A 23311-nucleotide genomic window follows, 5' to 3' on the forward strand; every position below is an offset into this window, starting at 1 on the left:
GTTTATAAAGTGATATCATTTCTTGGACAGATTATAAAAATCGAGGTCCAAAAAATGTACGTATGTTAGTTGTAACGCTTTGGTCCAGATATTGCAGTTTGTTTCTCTGTCTGCCAAATCTTTCAAAGAAACGGGGTCTACTTACAGTTAACACTCAGGAGTTTTTCCTGAATTCCAGAGAAGGGAGCAAACATAAGAGGTTGATTGTTACCGATTGTTTTAGGAACATGTTTGAAATAAAAATATTTTACTGAGGTGCCATACCTCTCTGAAGCTACTATGATAGATTAGGTTATCAGGTGATTTCCCTTGAAATTGGAAGTGAGGCACTCGATTGTTTAGTCTAGCCTGCTGCTAGAGTGTAGAACTTATTGTCAAGTCGGAAAATTTTCAAAAGCTAAGACTAATATGTTGTAGCAGTGTCAACAGACCTGCTGATCTTCAGTTTGATAGATTCCTGTGTGTTAACAAAAGGTTTGTCTAGAGATCTACCTTTTTCGTGTGTTGCTTTGGATACAGATCTGAGACCTGTAATTTTGTGCGTCATCTCTGCTTCTCCTCTCTCTCAATCCAAACAATCCCCCATTCCAGTGAAAGTCATGTCCATGCCAAAGAATCTCTCCCCTCACCTTTGATTTTCCATTTTCTTTTTTTTTCTCTATTAGTAATATATTTGCCTGAGCGGCAAGGTCTTGGCCTTTCCTCTCCTAGGAAAATATTACCGATATGATTGCGATTGTTCTCTCTTAATAATGCTTACAACTACGGTTAAAACAATCATTTTGAGAGAGAGGAAATAAGAGTTCAACATGGTTACTTTGCTAAGAAGAGCTATATCTGTGATTCTCCACAGTTGATCCGGCACTAATTTCCAGCAACTTTATTTGGCTTTATTCCCAGATCAACAGCTAAAGGAAGGACAAGCCCAACATCTACAGTTAGACACGATTGTTCCAGTGCGGAAATCTTTAATCTCATGAGCGCTCAGGAATTAGCTTTCACTTGTCTATTATGCCAGACAAACAGCGCTTTTATATGTTTTGGATCGGCCGCAATAGACAACAGACAATGATTAGATCTGATTTGAACAGGCAGATTTTGAAAGATTGTATCGCTTAATAGAATCAAGCAAGAAGAGCAGAGCCAGGGTGTTACTGAATAGTCACCTACAGTCCTCGCTACTCAAAGAAGGGAACCTACACGTGAATCTGTTAGGTTCACTGTTCAGGCATTTTTTTTAGCCTCACTGTTGTGCCAGCGCCGCAGTTTCACAACTCTTTTTCCACAGTCAGCCTTGCCAGAACACAGGAGCCATGGAGAAAAAGGATTCTCTCGCTCTCGGCTCGTCTCGCCCTCTCTACTCAATGCCAGCATTATCCTGGCTACTGGCTCTTTTTTTTTGGCTTGTCATGCTGTCTGCTGTCGTTTGCCACTTTATGATCTCCTGAAATAGAGGCAGTTTGACAAAAAGAAGTCTCCACAATACTTGCCGTTTTTTCCTGTGTCACTGCATCTAATTACTGGAAGAGAGTACGGTTAGGGTTAGGCTCCCACTAACGCCTGAGATGGTTTTTGTTATAAAGGTATGCCTGATATGTGCGTTGCCAGTGGTAAATCCCAAAACTGCCGTTGTTAAGCCTCTTCTAAAACGCTGACAACAGCAGTCACTACAAAATAGACAACTGGTGGTTGGTTTGCATCGCAGAGATATTTGAAATCAGCAAATGTGTTTATTTTTGCATGAAAGTGAATTTTTTATTCTAATTCTCAACTCATCAAATATTGGCAATTTGGATTTCCCAACTTGACATATACTGATGCTTTGGGACTGTAGATCGGGTTGACCGCCATCCTAAAGCATCAGACGAGTCAGGAATGAGACTCAAAAATCTATGTCCTTATGAAGTACACCTTTAAACTTGGTGGTCCGACCTATCTGGCATTTCTTCTGTGCCTAATTTATGTACCGTTTTGCTTAACTAGCATATTTGCTAGCTGTCATTTTATTTAGCCTATTACCCAGCTAGCAATATATTGTTCAAAAAATGTTCTGAGAATGTTACCTAGAATGTTCTCGTAATGTTTTCAGCGGGAAGTTTTCTTTAAGTTCCCAAAATGTTTGAGGATAATGTTCTCTAAAAACATTTCAGAAATGTTTTGTGATAACCTCCTTAAAATGTTCAGTGACAACACTGCTTGAACGTTATGCCTTAATGGTCTTGAAAACGTTCTCAGTGGGAAGTTTTCTTTAAGTTCCCAGAATGTTCGATGCTAACATTCTCTAAAAACATTCCAAAAATCTCTTGTGATAACCTTCTTCTGTTAGAACATTATGCCCAAATGTTCTTAAAACATTTTCAGATGAAAGTTTTTAATGTTCCTGGAATGATACCCTGTAGGTAAGAGATAATGTATAGAATGGCAGGATGAATCCTGTTCGTCCTGTCAGGACTTATTTTCCCGATAATGACCGCCGCTCTATACATTATCCCGCTTCTTTACGGTTACTTGCCAACAGGAAAAAAAACTTGACACAGTGTGTCTTTTTACAATTTATTTGTTACCATTCATAGTGTTTTTCAGCAGAGAAATATAGTTCGCCAAACCGACGCCGTTTCGCTTCTCCCTCTTGGCTGCTTTCCTCTCTCCTTTTGCCAAGAGTTGAAATCACCTTATTTTCCAAAAATATTAAAGTTAATGTGAAACTCATCCATACTAGTGGCCTAGGAGTACGTTTTTTCCGATATGAAGTAGACTACAGATCAGCTGACGTCGCTTAGCGATCGAAGACGCTGGGGTGATAAGTGACCAGACTACTTGCGGAGCAAAGATTTTAGAGCGCGGAGTGCTACGAAATACGTGAATCAGAGGCAAAAAGGCAACTTTCCTTGACAAAGGTCAAATATGCTTAGCAGCGGTCAATTATACGAAAATAATTGACCGCCGAACGTTGGGAAGGCCCATTCAAGTGAATGGAGCATTCTACAGCATTAAGAAGAGACGTGTAATAACATGCTTTGAAAGAAATCTATAAATGTTTTGCAGTAACTTTTCATTTATTTTCCCTTCCCCACTAGACATTCTTTTAGAACCAACAAAACAAAAACTGGCAAAGCATGTGCACTTTAAACCTAAACTTTGAATTTAATTTTTTGGCAACAATAACACAAAATACAATTTGTAATACAATAATATGAGAAAAAATCTACAAAAGGTATAGAATGTCTTCTAACAATGTAATAATAATAATAATGACAAAGCAAAAACAGGTTTTGAGAAATTTTAGCAAATTTAATGATTAGATTGATGAGGAAATTTCAATTTTAGATTTTAAAAAGACAGAAAAAAATTCAGCTGATGCAAGAAATTCTCAAAAGAGAAAGCACTGCACTCATCAAGACTGCCATAAAGGTTTGCATTTGATGCCAGGTGTACCAAACTGTGAACACTGTAAACAAGAAACGCATCCCAATACAAATACCCTCCCTGGGCAATGAAGTACACCAACAACTCCTCTACATTGTGATTGTACTGTTTTGCCAGTCTTGGACAAACGAGGATAGATAACGCCACACTAAAAACCAGGAAGTGCTCATAGAACTCCTTTGAAATAATGCCCTTCAGCACAATTTTTCCAGTATAGAGGGCAAACTGTCTCAGTTCGGTGGCCTTCCATCTTTCAATGTCTTCCAAGCCTCTTGGTTTCCTTGCAAACACATTAGGAATGCACGTTCTAAGCTTCAAAAGCTTAAGACTGGCTTAACATGCCCAGATGACAATCTGACAGTCCGTGGTCCCCTTAGCCACAAAAGGATCAGTTTGTGGATGATCCCAAGACAACACTGGTGCATATAATCTGCAAGAAAGTGCTCAATCATGTTTATTGGGAGCTGGCAAAATGGTGACACCACTGAATGCAGGTGATGCTCCTCCTGAGACTGATCTCGGAATGATTTATCAGTCCCCAATGTTAGATTGGTGATTTCAGGATATATCACTCGCTGGCCATCCCACAATCCTTTTTGGGTACATTTGTCACATCCATAATAACTTGAATACAGTTTCATGGACTTTACCATAGCCTTGGCTGGGGCATCACATGTAACACAACGCAGCTTCACCCTAATCAAACCACTGTCCGTCTCTAGTCCACTTTCCATTATACTGCGAAGGTCACCAACAACATCATCAAGAAAGTCGAGGTTAGTTGGCTTTGACGAACCAAAACAGAGAGCCAGTGGGAAAACTGTGGGAGGAGATAGATTCAGTTGGCACAATACTGGCCACAGGGTATCCTTGCTGCTTTTGAAAAGAAGCAAGCCATCGATATTGAGGGAGATGTCAATGAAATCTAATTCAGAGATGTCTTGTGGTGGATCGATTTTCAAATGTTTCAGGAGCTGGTCTTTGCAGCCAAGGTAGATATACTGCATTCCTGACTTCAACTCGAACTCAACACTTTCACAGGTGTCGAGCAGACACACACACACAGTGTTCAAAGATGGTTTGAATGTCGCACACACCAGATTCCGCAGTCAAAGTTTTTCCGGAACTGAGGAAGTGTACGCCGACAAATTCTGACCGGGCTGATGGCAAAATGCCACTTACATTCCTGGACACTTAAGTAAGAAGTACAACACACGGAGTTAACTGTGAATCTCACCAACACATTTCCCCAAAACATAAAAAAAAACAAAAAGTACATATTTAAGACCTGACTAAATGTAATTTAAGACCTATGTGCAAATATGAATATAACTTCCAGATTAGCCTATAAAAATACATCATCCCTGCTGCTCTCTCTGTTCTGAGCTTCTCTCCGAAAGTGGAAGCCAGCAAGTTAAGCCAACTGGCTTCCACTCTGAAATTTCGACTACTTAGCCTAGCTTAAGCAAATCTTGCTTAATTTAGCAAGCAAGATGCTACCTTTTGGTCATGTTATATCACCTGTTCTAAAGCTTAATCACCGGAAATGGGCAACTTTATTTCTCACTGGGCTTCCTTTAATGGCTCAGTCACAACAACTAGAGCACGGTGTTGTGACATGTGCAGATAGACATCAGGGTGTGTCCGAGTGTGTTATATTTTCAAGCATTACATGTGCAGGGTGCTCTTCAAGAAAAGGATGGGGTAAAATGAGGATACTGGGATTCAGCCAGGAATGATTTCTATGACCTGACTTTAATGAGGTTTCACAGAGAGCCCCTGGAGCAAATTATCTATAGCCTATTATCCTCATAATCTGACATTTGGCAAACATTTTTTTCTCCTGACCTTGATGCATATACAGTGATGTCATGTGTGTACTATAGCAGAATGTAGTGAGTTGGACTCAACATCTCAATGGGAGCCCAGAGTGTAATGAATAGAATTCCTCCCTCCGTTAGCGGAGGACTGGCCCCTGGGTCGGTGGCCGATAGAGCTGAGGTATGTGAGTGAAGTCAGTGACCTTGAAAGCTGAGCAGCCTACGCTTGTGGTAAACCGGTCATGCACCCTGTGTGTACAGGAGCCAACAGTGAGCTGTGCAGAGGTGGTGGTCCGTCGCGGGGCAGATAGCTGGAGGGCGGAACAGCTCTTGCTTTGTCTGATTCATCTCCAGGTGGGAAAACCGATACAGAACAGTGACCATGAAGCTGGATCTTTTACCAAAGGTTGAGGGTTCGCCCACCCTGCCATTGTTTGTTGGGAGTGGAACTGGACTCCCTTGTCTGGAGGGCTACACGTGAACTCTACGTCACCTGTGTCACAAGTAAGAAGTGACAAATTACACTGCAAAGAGTAGCTTAACAGGGCTGTGATGGAGGTTTTCCCTTACATTTGCGTACTCTGCAAATGGCTTTGTGTGGCTGCAGGCCAGACTGAGACGGATACAATAAGCCTGCCGGGTCTGGATAGCAGGTGGGGGAGCAAGAACACAGGGAGCAGTATGAGATGTCTGGAGCAGTAACGCTGGCATGCTGACAGACGTATAGGGCTTGGGGATTTATTTGACTCTGTCACGTCTAAGACTGACAGACTTTTAGTGATGACTCCGTCGTGAACTAAGTTAATCTTGAAAGGGAATCAAGCGCCCATGAAAAAAAAGCCAATTCCTGGTTGATGCGTTGTTGTTTTGATACAAATCAATAAAAAAAATGTTCCCAACAACCCTCTGAGCAGCAGGGAGGCAGACAGACAGTGAGGAGGAATGACTGGATGGTGATTGGGAGGGATGCATTTTACCACCGAATGGAGCTGCAACTCATGATTACTTTCATTGTAGATTAATCTGTCAATTATTTTCCCCATCAATTGATTAGTTGTCTTGTTTTGTCCCCAACACATAGATATTCAGTTTACTGTCATAGAGGAGTACAGAAACCGGAAAATATTCACATTCAAGGAACTGGAATTGAAGTATTTTTATTAATAAATATACTATATATATATATATATATATGTATATATATATATATATATATATATATATGTATATATATATATATATATATATATATATATATATATATATTAGACATAGTAGGAGTAAGGAAACCTATTATGCTTTTTGTGTTTTTTGTTTTCTTTTGCTCTCGTGTGTTTTGTTGCATTTAAAAGATCATTCAAAAAGGTCATAGTCTGCACCAACAGAAGCTCCCCTCTCCCACAGAAAACACTACTCCTGAAACAACTCACCAGCAGTCCCAACTTTAATTCTGTGACTATGTGACATCACACTGCGTCATCATGTTACTAATGTGTCTTTTGAGCAATAAAGCATGTAAGCCTATTCTGGTGCTAACCCAAAATAAAATGATGGTACTGAAAATGAGCAAACTATGTCTCCTTTAACTGTTGATCAGATCAGTCATCGTTGAACAGAACACAGTGATTATCCCAATTAATGTGTTTTTTCTTTCTGTTTATTTCAGTTTTTTATTGTTGTCTCTCAGCAGAATAAATCAATAAGTCAGTGTGAGTGTAACATAGGGGATCGTGTTCCCAGTAGGAATTGTCGGCGTTAAGTGACTCTATAGATTTTCCACCTCCAGCTTGTATTTCACATGTTTATGCCAGAGGATGTATGTCTGGGAATGACTCCAAAAGCAGCCTTGAGCGTAGTAGCTCGCACAGCTGTTAACTTTCCTCTACTGAGAAATGTTCCAAGAAACGCTTATTTATGTATTTACAAACCTTGCACAAAGGCCACACATGGCAGCTTAAAAAACAGAAGCTTGTCCAGTTCTGACAAAAGTTGTATCTCCTCCCGCTCTTTTCATCTGTTTCCTTGTGGATTCAGTCTGATAGCAATGCTGCATTTATTAAAAAAAAACTTCCAAGCAGACATGTTCCTCTCTCAGGGATAACCCCGGGGGGGAAGAACGGTGCTCTCCGGAACCACCTCAATCAAACATGTCATGTATTTCTTTTGGACAGCTCGCTTGTATTCACAGCTCCTTACTCTGCTTTTTACTGAAATAAATGTGGTGTCTGCTGGGAAACCCTGGACTGTAAAGAGCTGAAGTGGCTTTAAGACCTTTGTGGAGAGCATACAGACAGACAGGAAAACACATATCAGTCACCCACAGACACCCCTTGGCCTCCCTGGTATTAAGGGCACCTGAGGTCAACCACGTCTCGAGAGTCATAGCGTTTTGTCAAAGCTGTAAAAAAACACTCTTTCTTTCCTCTCCTTAGGAAAGTCTTACTTGGATCTTCCAAGTCCGAGGTTGCTGGTGCTGCTTAAAGGCCTTTTCTGGCCATTAATTCTCCAGCCAGTGGGGCACTTTTTTATTGCCCCATTCATGACCGCTCAGAAACTGACACGACTGTAATTGACCAGTGGATTTCTCTTCGCAGTATGTCTCGAGTTGCAGTAATGGCTCGCTTGTGTTCGTGCAAATGTATGCTACAGTTGCCATTTCATGCAAATCGTTGTTTTATTTTTATTTTTTTATTACTGTGACTGGGGTGTCAATTATACCTATAACAAACTTACTGGAGGAAAAACATGGAGGAAAAGCTGACTTCTTTATGCATACAGTTATACGCGTGCACAAAAAACAAACATGCCAAACACACATGGCCTCTATTCATCTACCTCCACCAATTAGAGGTGAAGGTCAAGTGAGTCCACAGGCACAGGGGCTGTATCTTGCTACATGCATGTCAAAGGACAAAAACATGCGCAGGGGGCATCAAGGCTGGAATGTGCCCGTGGTGCCTGTGGTCTCCTCTCCATTGGTAGGAGATGATATGCAGCATCTGGGTAATTGAGTAACGTGGCCCAACCTGCCATGACCTTAGGGGGGCGTCATTACTGTCTGGAGGACTTTGAACATGGACAGGATCGTCTAGTGGAGATGTATATCAGCAACTGGGTCCCGGTGAGTGGCTGGAGAGTTTCAGAGGGTGGTCTGGTCAGAGGAGGAATACAGATGATCGATGAAGAGTATTAGCTTTGGGCAATGGGGATAGATGAGACGCAGGAATGTGATTTTGTCCCGGGTAACTCAGCGGGATGTGGGCAAGAGGTGAAAACTGTTTCATGGGCATAAAATTCTCTCTGTCTCAGGAAAGAGTGCATGGGTTTGGTCATAAAGTGGTGCAGGCTTATATCTTATTCATAGATTTACATTTGGCTGATGTTATGTAGAGAAAAATAAAAAACATTTAAGATAATACTATTAAACGGAACTTAACTGCACTGGATTATCAGTGGATACTTTCATAATAATTACATTTTTTGACATTTTGGCATACACGCTCGTTCGCTTTCTTGCCGAGTATTAGATGTGGAGATCAATACTGCTCTCAGGTCTGTATGCTAACTGTAAAGCTACAGCTAACAACCCATCACCAATGGTTAAGTGAAGAGTGGAAACAGAGGGAAAAACTAGACTTGCTCTAACCAAATGTAACAAAGTCCACCGAACAGCACTGTCACTATCTGGCAACACCCGTCGTAGGCACACACACAGCCTCACCAAAACCAGAAATTTGTTTGGTTATTTTATGCACAGTTGCCTGTGGTAGTACATTATTTATTTCTGTTTAATCCAGTTCAACATTTTTATTAACGTGTAAATAATAAGAACAATATTGCCAAAGCAGAAAAGTACAATTCGACCTGAACATGAACATTGAAAATCATGCACTGCTACGCACCCAAGCACCGCTGTCTGAAATAATCATTAGCAAGTGTAATCATTATTATAAACCAACTAAACAACAGTTTCTGTTCCTATTGCAGTGTTGCATTTAGTAATCATTCTGCCGTACCTAGTTGTCGAGGATGGCAGATGCCCTCGTGAATACGCTACTCAGATCTGGTAGGGTCAAGAACCTCCAAAGCTCAATAATTGATACTTAATATCATGTTTGATTAATCACTGCAAACCCACGATAGTGCTAGCTAGCTGTTTCCATCCTACTTCAGTCTTTGTACTAAGCTTAACGGCTCTTAAACAACCAGCGCACAGAGTTAGCTAGTGAACCGTTTGACCTACATACCCCAGGTTGACTCAAAAATGTTTTTGTCTGCTGGATGTGTTTGCGAACACTTCATCCATATAAGGTGATTATATGCCAATACTATGTTAACAGCTTGTTCCGTTGCACCCAAGTGGCCAAATGAATAAATTAATGACTTCTGACGCATCAGGATCAGGGACCGAATATCTGGATCAGGACATCCCTTATTTAAGGCCAGGGACATTCTGTTCATTGTGGGATGGCAGATAGAAACACGGGTGCATGCTGAGAGAAAGATGACAACGATTACGATTCCACCCAGAGATTTAAAGGTCTGGCTTTCCTCAACACGTTTTTGGCGTAATGCTCATGTCATGAAAGGTAATGAGATGATATTATTGGAAACAAATTGACCATTGAGTTGCAGCTGTTTAAACAAAGTGCAGCATTCTAGCACCAAGAGATGGCAACTGTCTCTGAGCGCTTGTGCTTCGGTAAATTAATCAAGTCTCGATAAAGGAATACAAGTTAACATAGCCAGATCATTTGAAACCAGAGATTACCGTTGTTGCCAGATAGCACATCACTCCCATTAATAGATATTGGCATTTATTTAAATTCTGATCCCTTTTCCTCCTAACCTAGTTTCAGAAGGTTGGCTTTTCTCCTTGAACTCACATGCTCTCCCAATGGGCTGCCTGTGAAGAGTCTGACTTATCAGTGGAAAAACAACAGTTATATCCAACTGGAAGTGTTTTTTCCCGGAAAACTTCCAACTAGGCACGAGGGACGACTGCAGCACTGAAGTATATTATTATGAACTGCCACTGTTATCACAGGTCATGCATTAGTCCAACACATTGTCGGGATTTGTCAAGAGCTGAGTTTTAATCCGGGGAAAGGGTGCGCCCAATGGGAAAGAATTTAAGGAGGATGTTGGGAAGATATCCGAAAAATATTCTGTCGTCACTTCTGTAATAATGGAGACAAGTGACCTCGATACTGTCTGATGTCTACTGGAAGTGTCTGATTGGTTTTCAAGCTTCCCACATCTGCACATGTTGACTTCAATAGATACAAATCATAGCAATACTTCAGGTCACAAGTAAATTATGTTTGTGTCTTCCCTCAGAAGGAGCCACCCAACTTGACTGAGGAGCAGTTACATGGTCTGCTGGAGGACTGTGAGCTGACAGAGAGCTGGATCCAGAATCTGGAGATGAATGAAAATACTCCGTCCGAAGCCCTGCTGTCAAAGGATGCATCATTGCTTGGTCTTAACAAAATATTTCAATAACATAAAATACATATTTGAACTCTTGAGTGACAGAATTCACTTAAGCGTTTAGATTTATTAGGATATACCTTACTTGTCTGATTTTGAACATGTTTCACACTAGCTGCATTTTGATGGACCCTAATATTCCACTAATAATAAATCCAGCTCTACATCCGCTTGAACCCAACGATGAACTGCTTAGATTTTAGCAGTCGAAGGTCAGAGGTCACTGTGACTTCATGGTGTCCAATTCTCGTGAATGTGCTATCTGAGAAAAGCTTTGAGGGAATTTCTTCAAATTTGGCACAAGCGTCCACTTGGTCTCAAGCATGAACTGATTAGAATTTGTTGGTCAAAGGTCACTGTGACCTCACAAAACACATTTTTGACCATTACTCAACAATTCATGTGATAATTCTGAAGAAATTTCATACTAAGGTCTAAAATGACAAAATCTGGAAGTTATGACCAGAGGTCAAAGGCTAACGTCATGGTGACGTCATGATATTCTGCAAGAAAAATGCAACTGGACTGGATTGCCGAAGCGTACGGCCTGGAAGCAGTACTTCAACTTTGTTAGAGATATTAAAATCAAGTCTTTTACATAGACAAATATTTATTTTTTATTTTTTACAAATAACACATCTACAGAGCTTGTAGAAAGGTGAACAATAAAATTATCCCATTTCTTTAAAAACATTATAGTGAATGTGAATAAATCATTTTTAAAATGTTTGTCCAAAATTATTATTTATTTATTTTTTTTATCTCAAAGTGACAATTGGTTCCAACTACTAACAATTCTCTTCTTCTTCCGTTCCGTTATATTTTTTCGATGCATCACAGTGGCTCACTTTACACATGTCAAATAAGTTACATTCAGATTAAATGCTTTTGGGCATGTGAGCTCACATCTCACTGGATCACATGTTTATAGTCCATGTAAACGGTTAAGTTCTCAAATCAGAATGATTTCAATCGGATCGAAGGAATACTGTCCATGTAACCACGGATAATCTGTCTGCATTAAAACATCTAACTTTCGGTTAATGAGCTAACTTTTTTTAACTGGCTTCAACGTGCAGCTGGATTGCATCCCATTTGTTTTTGTTTGTGTTTATAACTCTGCATGAGGAAACAAAGCAGCAGGGCAGCACTTTGAATTAACCTAAGTATCATAGATGAGAACAGAAAATTGCTGTCATTAAATCTAATAACCGGGTACAGTGGCTGCAGAATGTTCTACTGCACACATAAACCCTCGACTGATAGCAGCGGTACTCTGAATTGTATCAACTTTAAGCCCTTTCCTATGAAATATAGTATGTCTCTGTTGATAATGTGTGGTCAAGCGTCGTACTTGGCTCTTAATGAGGACAGAGAGATGATGCGTGCTCCCCAGGAGGGATAGTCAGATCTACTTCAGCTCCCAGCATTCCTTTCATTCCTGCCTCTATAGGTGATCTGCTTCAGTGGGTCAGATTAGTGGGATCTTCTGAAATTGGACCATGTGTGACCTCTTTCAGCTTCATTTTCATTTAAAGATGCAGACAAAAGGTAGCCAGCTTTCAGAGTTATGCTTTTTGGTTTGTTTGGGGAGATTTGTGAAGCTGTTGACATGGTTCCTATCTGCTCCTGCTTGCACAGCGTGAGTCAGCTAGTCTGCACCTGGCTGACCTCAGTCCAGAGGTCCTGCCTTTTCCTTTCCCTTCACACTGGACACCTACGGGCCTGTTTGCCTCACTCCACACCTCAGCCGCACATGACCCCATCTAAACGGCAGGAATTAACTTGCATTCCTTTGGGCCAAAAACACGTCGGTCAGGTGAGCCTCCAAGGTCAAACCCAGATGAGAGCCCTGCTATCTGTCCCAGGATCTTAACAGACACCTCAGCACACACAAACCATTTCAGACTGACCACACTAGATTAGACTGTTTTTCTGTGTCATACATTTGTAGTTATTTACAGGGGGATCTTTGGAGTATTGGAATATTAAAGCGGTACTAATACAAACTAAAAAATATTTATCTTCTACATAACTGAATGAGCAAGCTGTTCTCAGAGGAAGCTAGACAGGTGGCAGGGTCCGCCACATATAAACAAGTTAAAACAATAGAAAATTGTGTTGTCCTTTGAGGTCAGTTTATTTAGTTTATTCAGTCATTAAAACGAAGCGAGTTTGTTTATTTAGTTTAATTAGGAAGTTTAAAAAAACACCAATGAAGATCTTTCTCTCCTGATTAAAATGTCTTCCCCAAAACGACGTACTGCACCTTTAATAGATATCTAGGCAGCATATGTAGTGTTTTTGTCCATTTAAAAAAACTAACTGTCACTGACGCACTATTCTTTCAGTGGGGAAGATAGAGTCCATTGCTTACTTTTGTGGGGTAATGGAAACACAGTGAGCTCAGTATGGTAAGAATGAGGTCACTTCTAATGTAAAGAGACCTGCGGCATACTGAGAGTGTCTGGCTTTTCTGGCACGACCCCTCGCTGGTGCCTAAGACTACAGCTCTTTTCTGGCCCTGTTAAAGATCTCAATTAGCAGTCTGAGTCCTGTTTGCCGACGATGTACTTGTGCAAGGTTTTGAACTGCAGACAAAGTGTGGATAGCTCATCTTGTCCGACTTTGACAAGTTTTATTGAGACGTTTTTATGAAAACTATGGAATTTTAATGCACATTCTTACTAGGACTAGTGGCCCACAGACACAGACACAGACTTCCCCAGTTCAGTGCAAAATTCCTGATGTCTACTTCTCACGTGGAGTGTTGTCAGTCGAAGGTGTAAGGGGATGCCTGTGTAATGTGAAATCAGATCTGTATGGATGAGCTGTTTAAGTGGGTTATACTTCATGTTGAGCTTCCCTGCTGTTGACTCCCAAGGTAACTCCCTTTCTCCGAGGCTTCGCTCGACTCAACTAATGGATTCCAGTTGCTTGACACAGCATGGCTCGACTCTCTTTGCTTTTCTAGGGAGAAAACCTTCATCAAAGGAGATATGTTGGCCAGAGAATCACTAAGAAAGACTTTGGGGACCCTATGTAGTTTTGGAGAAGAAATTCAAACTCCGAATTTTAATATTTGCAATATTAATGAGGTAATAATACCATGACATAGTGCACCTTTAAGTTTTGAGCTGGAACAACTGACTCAAGCTTTTTTTCTGCCCAAAAACACTACACCAGACCAAGAGACTTTTTTTCCAGAAATGTTTATTATTCACTTTACATTACAAAATACCAGGTACGAGTATAAACAGCACTTTGGGTAGAAACTATAGTACACAGTTTATAGAAAAGCTTCACTAATGATAATGAAAAAAAAGACACATACAAAAAAAAACTAAATAAAAAAACAAAGACATCCTCATGTCAGTGTGCAAATAAGTTTATACAGACAGAAACGTTTCCGTATGAGGCTACGCTTCTAGATAAATTATTTAAATAGCATATATCTACACAATGAAATAACCTTGACATGAAACAAACATAATAATTTACCAAACAAAAAAAAAAAATGCACAGGAAATACATATAGCACAACAAAGTCAAGACAACATTTCTTTAATCCTTTACGGTCCTGTTTGGGCATCTTTCGCTACAAAAATATCTTATATACAGCATATAAATGATACTAAAGTCTTGCAAAAAGAAAAAAAAAAAAAAAGCCATCCAATTTATACTCTGTTGCTAAGACAAGTGATTCTTGCGTATTGCTGGTTTCAATACAAAAAGAACTAATGAGGTAATATTTGTACATAAAGGGTTTTGTTTGATTTTCCCTTGTCAGAAATGTACACACAAGCTCAGGCACACAAGTCATGCTCACTGTACAGAAGCAGAATATTGAGACATTGTACTGTTTTGGTCTAATGTGATATATCTTGCCATTAGTGGATATTGGTTTTGGTTAACTGAAATAGGTTGCCGACATTTTAACATGGCAAGATGCAGAGATGAGCGAGAATTAAAGCCCTTTATGATGAAAAAGTAAATACAAACAGCTACTTACAATGGTTTACACATGGCAGGAAATAGACTGGCCCTTGCTGTTCACGTCCCTTGACACTGTCACTAATAAATGAGAGATATTAAAGTAATATTTGCAAATAACAACTGTTCCAAAGCAGTGTTCAGTGCGCCTGCTTCGGGGCCCTGTGCTTTCCTGAATTTGTGCTCTCCTTGTTTCTTCTAGTGCTCTTTCCTGAGAAGATCAATGTTTCGGGCCAGCTCTAAGCCTTGGATAGGTACAAGACCTTGTATATACAGGTCTGCATGAAAAGTGGGGTGATCAAAATCAAATCTAAATCTAAAAAATATGTTGCACTTGTCTTCAAAACTATGCTTGTTGGGTGGCACACATGCGCAAACACACAAACAACATTCACTCTCTTTGATAGTAACAGTCAGTCCATACTGTCCATGGTCCCTCAACAGTTCCTTCAAGAGGGAATATTCACCCCGACCTAAGTTAGTTCTCCTACTGCTTTCTTCACACTGACACAATGATCTTTGAGTCCACAGCAGATGTACATTAATACTCAAATATTTATCAAAAAAATAAAAAACATGGAACACTATTCCCTTTGTTCCCTCATCCACAGAGGATTACCGCCAACCAACAGTTCAGGTGTGCAAAGCAATAAAAAGAGCCCCCCCCCCCCTCCAATGCAGATCAGAGCAACAAAGTGAGAGGGCCAATTTCTTCTGAGCAGAGCTGCGCTCACAATTTGAGTTTGGTGCAGTGGTGCAGAAACATCATTGAACTTTCATTTGGCTTGGCTCCTGAGGTCACTTTACCTCACATTAGCTCACTTGCTCGTCATTCCTCCAATGTGCATTTCTCAAAAGAAAAAGTTAAAGAGATATCGATCCAGGTCTCGCACTTTATATTCATACTGACAGACTGATTGTGTCTGGAAGGTCCTGTGGTCCATTTATGTATCTAAAAGAAAATACAGAAAGAAAAACATGTTATAAATAATGTCTAAAGTGATGAAACTTCACTCCTTAAAACATCAAACCATCACTTATGTGCTTACCTTTGCATTCATATTTGAGATCTGAGAAGTAAACCATCTCCTGAGAGAAGACGTACAAGCCTAGTCGCCCACCAGCATATGTCTTGTCGTAGATGTTTCCAGAATCAGCCATGATTCTCTTGCCTTCATACATGACCACTCTAAAAGAGCAAATGCAATTACGTGAGCTCCTTGCTATTTTTATATAAATCATGCATTTTTGGGATTTGCTTCTTTTGAACTCACCGAATAAGCCCACTCTTGGGTCTGTGGATCAGGTGCCATCTGTAAGCGGTAAAGTCCTTCCAGCCAATGTTCTTGGGGTCGTGCCACAGAGTGCGCACCTGAAATGGATGAATTACAATGGTTAAAATGAGAAAGGTGTCAAACATTGTGTTGAAGTATGTCTCAAGTTGTGAGTCAATGAATCTCCTCTCACCTGTCCTGGGGTGTCTCCGGTGTGCCACAGGGCGTTCCTCAGATGCTCACCAGGCCCAGTGGTGGAGTTGACCACTTTGATTGACAGGCCAGAGTAGCCTTGAGCTCTTGTGGGCGTATGGGACCAGTACGTCTGTGTGATCTGTTTCCACATCACCGTGTAGAAGCGAGAGCTGGACTGGTAGCCAAACACAAACCCGGCGTAGTCGTCGTCTCTGTCTGTGTTGATGAAGAAAGTCCCGCTGAAATCCACTGCGCTGAACTCATCGTAACCTGATAAGAGATAAGAGAAAGTTCAGAATCAGTTCCCTACTGCTTTGTGTCAATGTGTTTGCAGCGCGTTCGCTGTGTGTTTGTTACGTACCAACAGCAATGCCAGGATCACAGTTGACAGTCTGCACCAGCTCCTTGCCCTGATGCCGGACCACCCAGTTGGGGTCGATCTGGGATGTACCCTTGGGGTCCAGAGGAACCATCTGGAATCTGCGGAAGTCAGTCTCACTGATGGCGAAGTTCTCCGGGCACACGTCGTAGATGTCCAGAACATTATCTTGGTCAAAATCGTCTTTGCACACATCCCCACGTCCATCGCCTGAGAGAAAGATATGGACATGGAGGTCAGAAATATGGAAACGATTGAAAAGGAGCTTCAAAACTAAAACCAAAGGATTAATGTTTCCGAAGATCATATTTGACAGACTCACCATCAGAGTCCAGCTGATCAGGGTTAAAGGCCAGCCTGCAGTTGTCTTTGTCATCAGGAATGCCGTCATTATCGTCATCATGGTCGCAAGCGTCACCCTTGCCATCCTTGTCGTGGTCAGCCTGGTTGGCATTGGGTATGTAGGGGCAGTTGTCCAAGTTGTTCTGGTGACCGTCCTCGTCAATGTCCTGGTTGTTGTCGCACTTGTCTCCTATGCGATCTGAGTCAGAGTCGATCTGTAGAAGAACAGGATTCCTTTACGATGAGATTTCCCAGCTCTCACACTATAAAACTCTCATCCCCTCTTCAAATAATTCCCTCCACTGTTTTCTGAGCAGCCTCAATATGAGAGGTGTTACTCGTGTATTAAATGTAGCCCCTTGTTTTCAGGCATGCAAGCAATGTCCTTTCAGACAAGTGTCCAGTGTCCTTGTACGTCGGCAAAATTACCCATTCACGAAAAGAGAAGAGGGAGCGTTGCACTCTCCTCTCAAAGCTATCACATTCCTCTCTTTCATCAAAGCAGGTGCAATTTGTGGTCTTGATACTGTGCCCACAGGGGCATCTACATAGTTACATGACAGATCAAGCTAACAGTGAACAACGAGATCTGAAGTTACCTGATCAGGGTTGTGCTCCAGAGGGCAGTTGTCACAATGGTCTCCCACTCCGTCTCTGTCAGTATCTCTCTGGTCCACGTTGTAAACATATGGGCAGTTGTCATTCTCGTTCAGAATGCCTGTTAAGTCAAAACACAAAAGCCTTCAAGACTGTGCAAATGCTTTGTGAGACGAAGGATAGACTTTAACGATAACTTGGATGGAATTTGGGGTAATAACTCACCGTCGCCATCGATGTCAACAGCGCAGGCATCGCCCTCTCCATTGTTGTCAGTGTCGGTTTGGTCGGTGTTAGCCTCGAACACACAGTTGTCACAGCGGTCGCCAACATCATCTCTGTCTGCGTCATACTGGGCAGGGTTGTACACTCTTGGGCAGTTGTCCTAAATTTATAGAGAAATATCAAAAAGCACAATTAGATTACTTGAAGAAATATTTATAGGAACAAAACTCTACTTTTCGAGGCTTCCTCTCTTCTCTGTCTCTCACTTTTGCTGGAATGTGATATTCCACTGCGAGCGAGCTGGTAATTTCTACCACAGCATTTTTCCTGCCCAACTTTCCAAATCCACATGAAGAATTATGGGCAGCAAGCCACACGGTCCTTAATTCTGGCTTTATGCTGAAATTATATTACACTATTCCTAAGCTACTTGGTTTCCACTTTGACTCTCTGGTGAAGGCACACAAACATAGAGCATTGACATTCCTACGGCCCAGAGGAAGGATGACTGCTGCTGATTACTATGTATGGTTTGTAGGGAAAGCACAGTTTGGGGCTAAAATAAGCTGCTTTGATGACTCACCCTATCATCGGGGATCCCATCATTGTCATCATCATGGTCACATTCATCACCCAGGCCATCTTTGTCATGATCTTCCTGGCCAGAGTTGGGAAGGTTGGGGCAGTTATCCTGTAAGGGGAACAAAAGAGCGGTTAAGGATGCAATCATCACAATAATAGAGTGCAGATGGGTAATAATGGCCTTCATGTGGGGTCTGGCTACCTTCTTGCAGTGGTAGGTGGCGTTCTCCACACACAGCAGGTCGGTGTTGGGCCATCCGTCCAGGTCGCTGTCCTCTCCGCAAATATGGCCATTCCCTGCATACCCTGGCTTGCACTCGCAGCGGAACATGGACTCGGAGAAGACGCCCAAGTAGATGCAGTTTGCATTTTTATGGCAGTTGTGGCTCCCATCTTGACAAGGATTCCGGGGTTTACAAACCTAAAATAAATTATAGGGAGTTTAAGAAAATGAAAGCCACTAGCCTACTAACCACTTGCACAGCAATATGTAATAACTCAAACCTGTTTTTTAGCAGTTGCCTGTTCCACTCCTCTTCCGTAGGGCTGAGGACCGGAGAAACGTGTGGGGCAGGGCAGACAGTTGTAACCAGGCTCGGTGTTCTCACAGAGGTGGACTCCGTTATGTGTGTGGCAAGCATCAGGGACTGCCTTACACTCATCAATGTCTTTGCAGGTGACGCCGTTTCCAGTGTAGCCAAGTGGACACTTGCCACACTTGAAAGAGCCATCAGGGAAGCTGGTGCACCGTGATCCAGGGAAGCACGGGCTGGAGAGACAACCATCTGTAGAGAAAATTAATTTGTACTTTGAAAAGGCGATCTATTGAAAGTAATGATTTATTTCTTTAAAATGTGTCCCATCTTAAATACTTACCAATAGGGCAGGCCTGGCTGTTGCATACTTGAGACATAGTACCATCACCCTGACAATCCTTTCCTCCATATTTGGGGACGGGGTCAGTACAAAGACGTTTGCGGTACTGGACACCTCCATTACAGGTAACAGTGCAGGTGTCCCACGGTGACCAAGGTCCCCAACCACCATCGACTAAAAGGTATCATTAAAACAACATTCAGTATCTTCCCATGAACCTATACACTCAATCATATGTTGTCTTGACTATGTATATATATATATATATATATATATATATATGTATGTATATATATATATATATATATATATAGACATATACTGAAATTCAAACTCACTAGGACAAGGTGATTTCTGGCAGATTTCTGTTTGACGTCCCTCTCCCAGGCAGTCCCTGCCACCCATCTGGGGCGTGGGGGAGTTACAGAGGCGTATCCGGGTGATGACCCCCTCGCCACAGGTCACAGAGCACGAAGACCAGGGAGACCAGTGGCTCCAACCACCATCCTGTTTGACTATGAGCAATACAGACAAAATTAATTCATTGCGTTCTCTTACTGACATATGATATTTATTTTCACAAGAATGCTGAGCGACTTACAGCGTTTGTCACATTCCTGGGGGTAGCAGTCACGGGTCTGGACAGAGGTGCCCTCACAGTTGCTGTTGATGCGGTCGCAGGAGCGTCCGCGCTGCTGGATGCCTCGGCCACAAGTCACAGAACAGTGGGTCCATTCAGACCAGGGGGACCAACCATCCTCGGTTTGGTCTCTCTCTGTTGGGGGGAAGATATAAAGTATTGTTACCTTGAGGATCAGCTATAAAGACAGAATATCTGCTGAAAGCTTTAAAAAGAAGCTTACGTGAATCACAACGAGGGCAGCACTCTCCGTCGGGCACGGTGGCATTGGCACATGGGATCAGAGGGCAGGAGATTTTGCGACACACAGTAGCAGAGTTCTGGATGGGGGAATTAGTACAAGAATAATGAGTGAGCTGACCGGCTGACTGTCTACTGGTGCTGCTCCAAGCCTAATTGGTGTGTTTTAACAATGGAGTGATCTTTATCAGGGACATGACACTCCTGCTGTGTTGCTAGAAAAGACAATCCTCACTAACACCTAACTAATTATACAGCGCATAAAAAACCTTCACTAGATGTTTCTGGAGGGGCAGAAGGCCACATGCTGCTTTGTTTGTAGTTAGGGAGGAGTGTTGATGGGTTTGAGACAGAAGCAGTGTGATAATGAGGGGAGGTGCTAACATAAACACTATTATCACTTCACCGCAGCGGGGATACAGGAAACGGATCAAAGTTTTCATCAGCTGATTTGTTTAAAGGGTTAGGGTTAGCTGCATTCCAGCAGGTGCGGTGACACTTACCTGGCAGGTGCACTCTGTGCAGCCGTCAACAGTCCATTCATCTTTGTCCTTGTACACCATGCCGTTGTGCATGCAAATGCCACTGTGGATTTTCATTAGATTTCCCAACTCAACGCTGTCCCTTGACTGGGGAAAAAAGAGAAGGAGAGGTTAGGCTTAGGGAGAGAGAGAGAGAAGGGGGTTGCTCAGGATGGATGATGGAAAACTTTCACTTTGCCAAGGTTCCAATACAAATGAATCACTGACCGACACCATGATTAAGACATTGCTTGACTCTAGCGGAGCAGTGCAAATGCAACCGACAGCCAAACATATTTGTGTATTCACATGGGTCTCATTAAGAACTTGGCCAGGCGCTGCCATTACAGCGACAAGTGGCTACGCACTGGGAATGCATTAACTGGGAGCAGAGGGAGAAGAGGAGGAGGAGGAGGAGGAGGAGGAGGAGAGGAAAAGAGGGAGTCACTGATGACAAAGAGGCAAAGAGCAGACCGGGATGGCCCCTTGGAGCTTACCACTTTGCTGAGCTCGTTCGACAGCTGTTTAACAACCACGCCGAGTCCCTTGAGCTCCTTAAACATGCTGGCAATGTCCTCGCAAGAGAAGCCGCAGACAGTCTGCGGATCTGGATATAGGAGAGAAGAGTCCAATAAATTATTTCAGCTGTTAAAATTTACAACTGGCCAGTAGAGCACACGTGTCTCTTTGGAGGGGAGAGATCGCACCTTTGGCTTTGTGGCCGGTGTAATCAGTCCTAATGGCGGGGCTGGAGCCGTTGACTGGGTTGTCCAGGGTCATGACATCAGTTAAGGCAGCTGCAAGGGGTAAAGAAGAAAAAAGTCAAAATTCGTTTCTGCTCACTGGTGCAATATGTGGTGGTCTAATCGTATATTTAAACACAAGATCCACTCATTTAAAGGCAAATTATATATCTTATCTGTTTCCAGACTTACCTCCACTCTGGCATCCCTTATTTCTCAGTATGGCATCAAGAGTGGTCCCAAAGACAAAGCGCACATTCTGAAGCACTCCCTGAGAAACAATAAGTTCAAGTTAGGACACACTCAAATGTGTTTAATCTTAATTTTCATCCACTTATTATTATTTTTTTATCATCAGATTTGAGCTTACATGGAATTTGTCTGTCACAGCTCCCTTTCCAATCCTGAGCCTGGCGATGTCAGCCACCTCCTGGGACAGCACTTTCTGGATGGGAAAGTCCATCTCTGACACATTGATCTCCTCACAGCCAACAAAAAGCTGCACCCTGTCGTCCTGAACGAACAGTGTGATGTTCTTCCAGTGTCCGGTGGCCAAATCTGCCTCCTCGATGCACACGACATGCTGCTTGTCCATGGTGGAGTAGACCACATCCAGAGTGTTTGCCTTCCCGTTGGAGATGATCTCGAAAATGGGTCCCGATCCGTCGGTCTTCTCGATGGTCAGAAGGCTGCCCCGGGTTTTCCTGAACTGCTTCAGGTTGACGAGGAGGAGGAAGCCCCTCTCTGCCTGGATGGAATCGAGGAGGTCCCTGAGGGCGCTGTTGGGGACTGGGGGGATCAGGTCTGCGTTCAGGACCTTGTATGCAGGGCTGTTGGGATCTGCACCTCTGACCAAACTCACTCCGTTGTTTCTCTTGCTCACCCGGGTGAGGTCAAACAAGTCGTACACACTGTTATCATCCCGACTCTCTGTGGTCAAAGAAAAGAGGAGCATTGTTCAGTTTTTGTCTCCCATAATGACAGTGTGTGTGAAAACACAAAGACAGCCCAAATTAGATAAACTACACATTCACTGGGATTGTAGCATCGTAAGAATATACCTGTTTTTATAGAATATTCTTCAAATGTTACAGGATAGAGATAAATGAGAACACTATGACTTCTTAAATACATTAAATATGTTAACACTCATCATTTTTGCTGCTTAAAACACTATTTACAAACTCTTACCTGCCAATCGTGCGCCTTCGCAAGTCCAAAGCATCAACAGCAAAAAGATGCCACACAGCATCATCTTGAAATTCTGAAGTGATCCCTGTTTGAACCAAGAACAACAAAACACAAAGTTATGGGACACATGTAGGCTACAGTATGTCGTTAATAAATTATGCTTAATAATAATAATAATAATAATAATAATAATAATAATTATAAGAAGAAGAAGAAGAAGAAGAAGAAGAAACAAATCAATCCACTAACCTTTTAAATAAAAATTCCCTCTGAAAATAGATTTAAAAATAGAAGAAAAAAGTCCTCTCTCCTCTGATTATGAATCCCGTTTTTCTCTTCTTCCTTTAGAAGCTCGTTTGTGTGAGGCAGACAGTTGAAAGTCTCTTTGCGCTCCTCTCCGGGCTTTATTCCGGTGCTTGGACTTATTCTACTGACTTATCCTACCGATACAAGTGCTATTTAAACAGTTTAAGAACATTCCTGAGGTCTCCTCTGGACCAATGGGGTGGCGGCAGCAGAGGGGGGACGGACTTGTTTTCTTACCTCACAGCCAGTCACAGTAATATCCGCGACGCACAGACAGAGGAGGGAAAAATGCATTCCTGAACTGAATTTCCATCACCGGACAAATATTTCATCCACGCGTCCCAGCCAAGACTTGGTCGTTTCCGGTCAAATAAAAAAAAGTTCAATTATTCGCCAAACGGTCTTCATTTCATTGAACTGGCATCGTCTGAAAATATAAAGATTTATTTAAAACGGTACACGGCCAAT

General features: G+C 42.1%; 2 protein-coding genes across 6 annotated transcripts in view; one reads left to right on the forward strand and one right to left on the reverse strand.

Moving 5' to 3' along the window:
• The window catches only part of fsip1 (fibrous sheath interacting protein 1), a 33010-nt gene extending 22192 nt beyond the window's left edge, over nt 1-10818 (forward strand). For 3 of the 5 annotated variants that reach the window (XM_030391653.1, XM_030391658.1, XM_030391655.1), the window contains one exon: nt 10587-10818. In XM_030391653.1, the coding sequence (XP_030247513.1) occupies nt 10587-10751 (165 nt within the window). In that variant the 3' untranslated portion in view covers nt 10752-10818. The remainder of the gene's footprint in view (nt 1-10586) is intronic. The other 2 variants (XM_030391654.1, XM_030391657.1) reach the window with 2 other exon arrangements.
• Nucleotides 10819-13935: 3117 nt separating this feature from the next.
• Nucleotides 13936-22981, reverse strand: thbs1a (thrombospondin 1a). The gene is made up of 22 exons (XM_030391974.1): nt 22787-22981; nt 22538-22622; nt 21717-22276; nt 21539-21617; nt 21311-21400; nt 21101-21210; nt 20586-20711; nt 20066-20162; nt 19804-19977; nt 19541-19717; nt 19203-19376; nt 18831-19111; nt 18529-18747; nt 18328-18435; nt 17745-17904; nt 17522-17640; nt 16903-17137; nt 16563-16790; nt 16200-16471; nt 16007-16104; nt 15782-15921; nt 13936-15684 (listed from the first exon to the last, which is right to left on the reverse strand). The coding sequence occupies exons 2-22, from the start codon at nt 22599-22601 to the stop codon at nt 15677-15679; spliced, it is 3519 nt and encodes a 1172-aa protein (XP_030247834.1). The 5' UTR covers nt 22602-22622; nt 22787-22981; the 3' UTR covers nt 13936-15676.
• Between the last annotated feature and the right edge of the window lie 330 nt (nt 22982-23311).

Source organism: Sparus aurata, chromosome 16 (assembly GCF_900880675.1).
Source record: "Sparus aurata chromosome 16, fSpaAur1.1, whole genome shotgun sequence".
NCBI classification, from domain to species: Eukaryota; Metazoa; Chordata; class Actinopteri; order Spariformes; family Sparidae; genus Sparus; species Sparus aurata.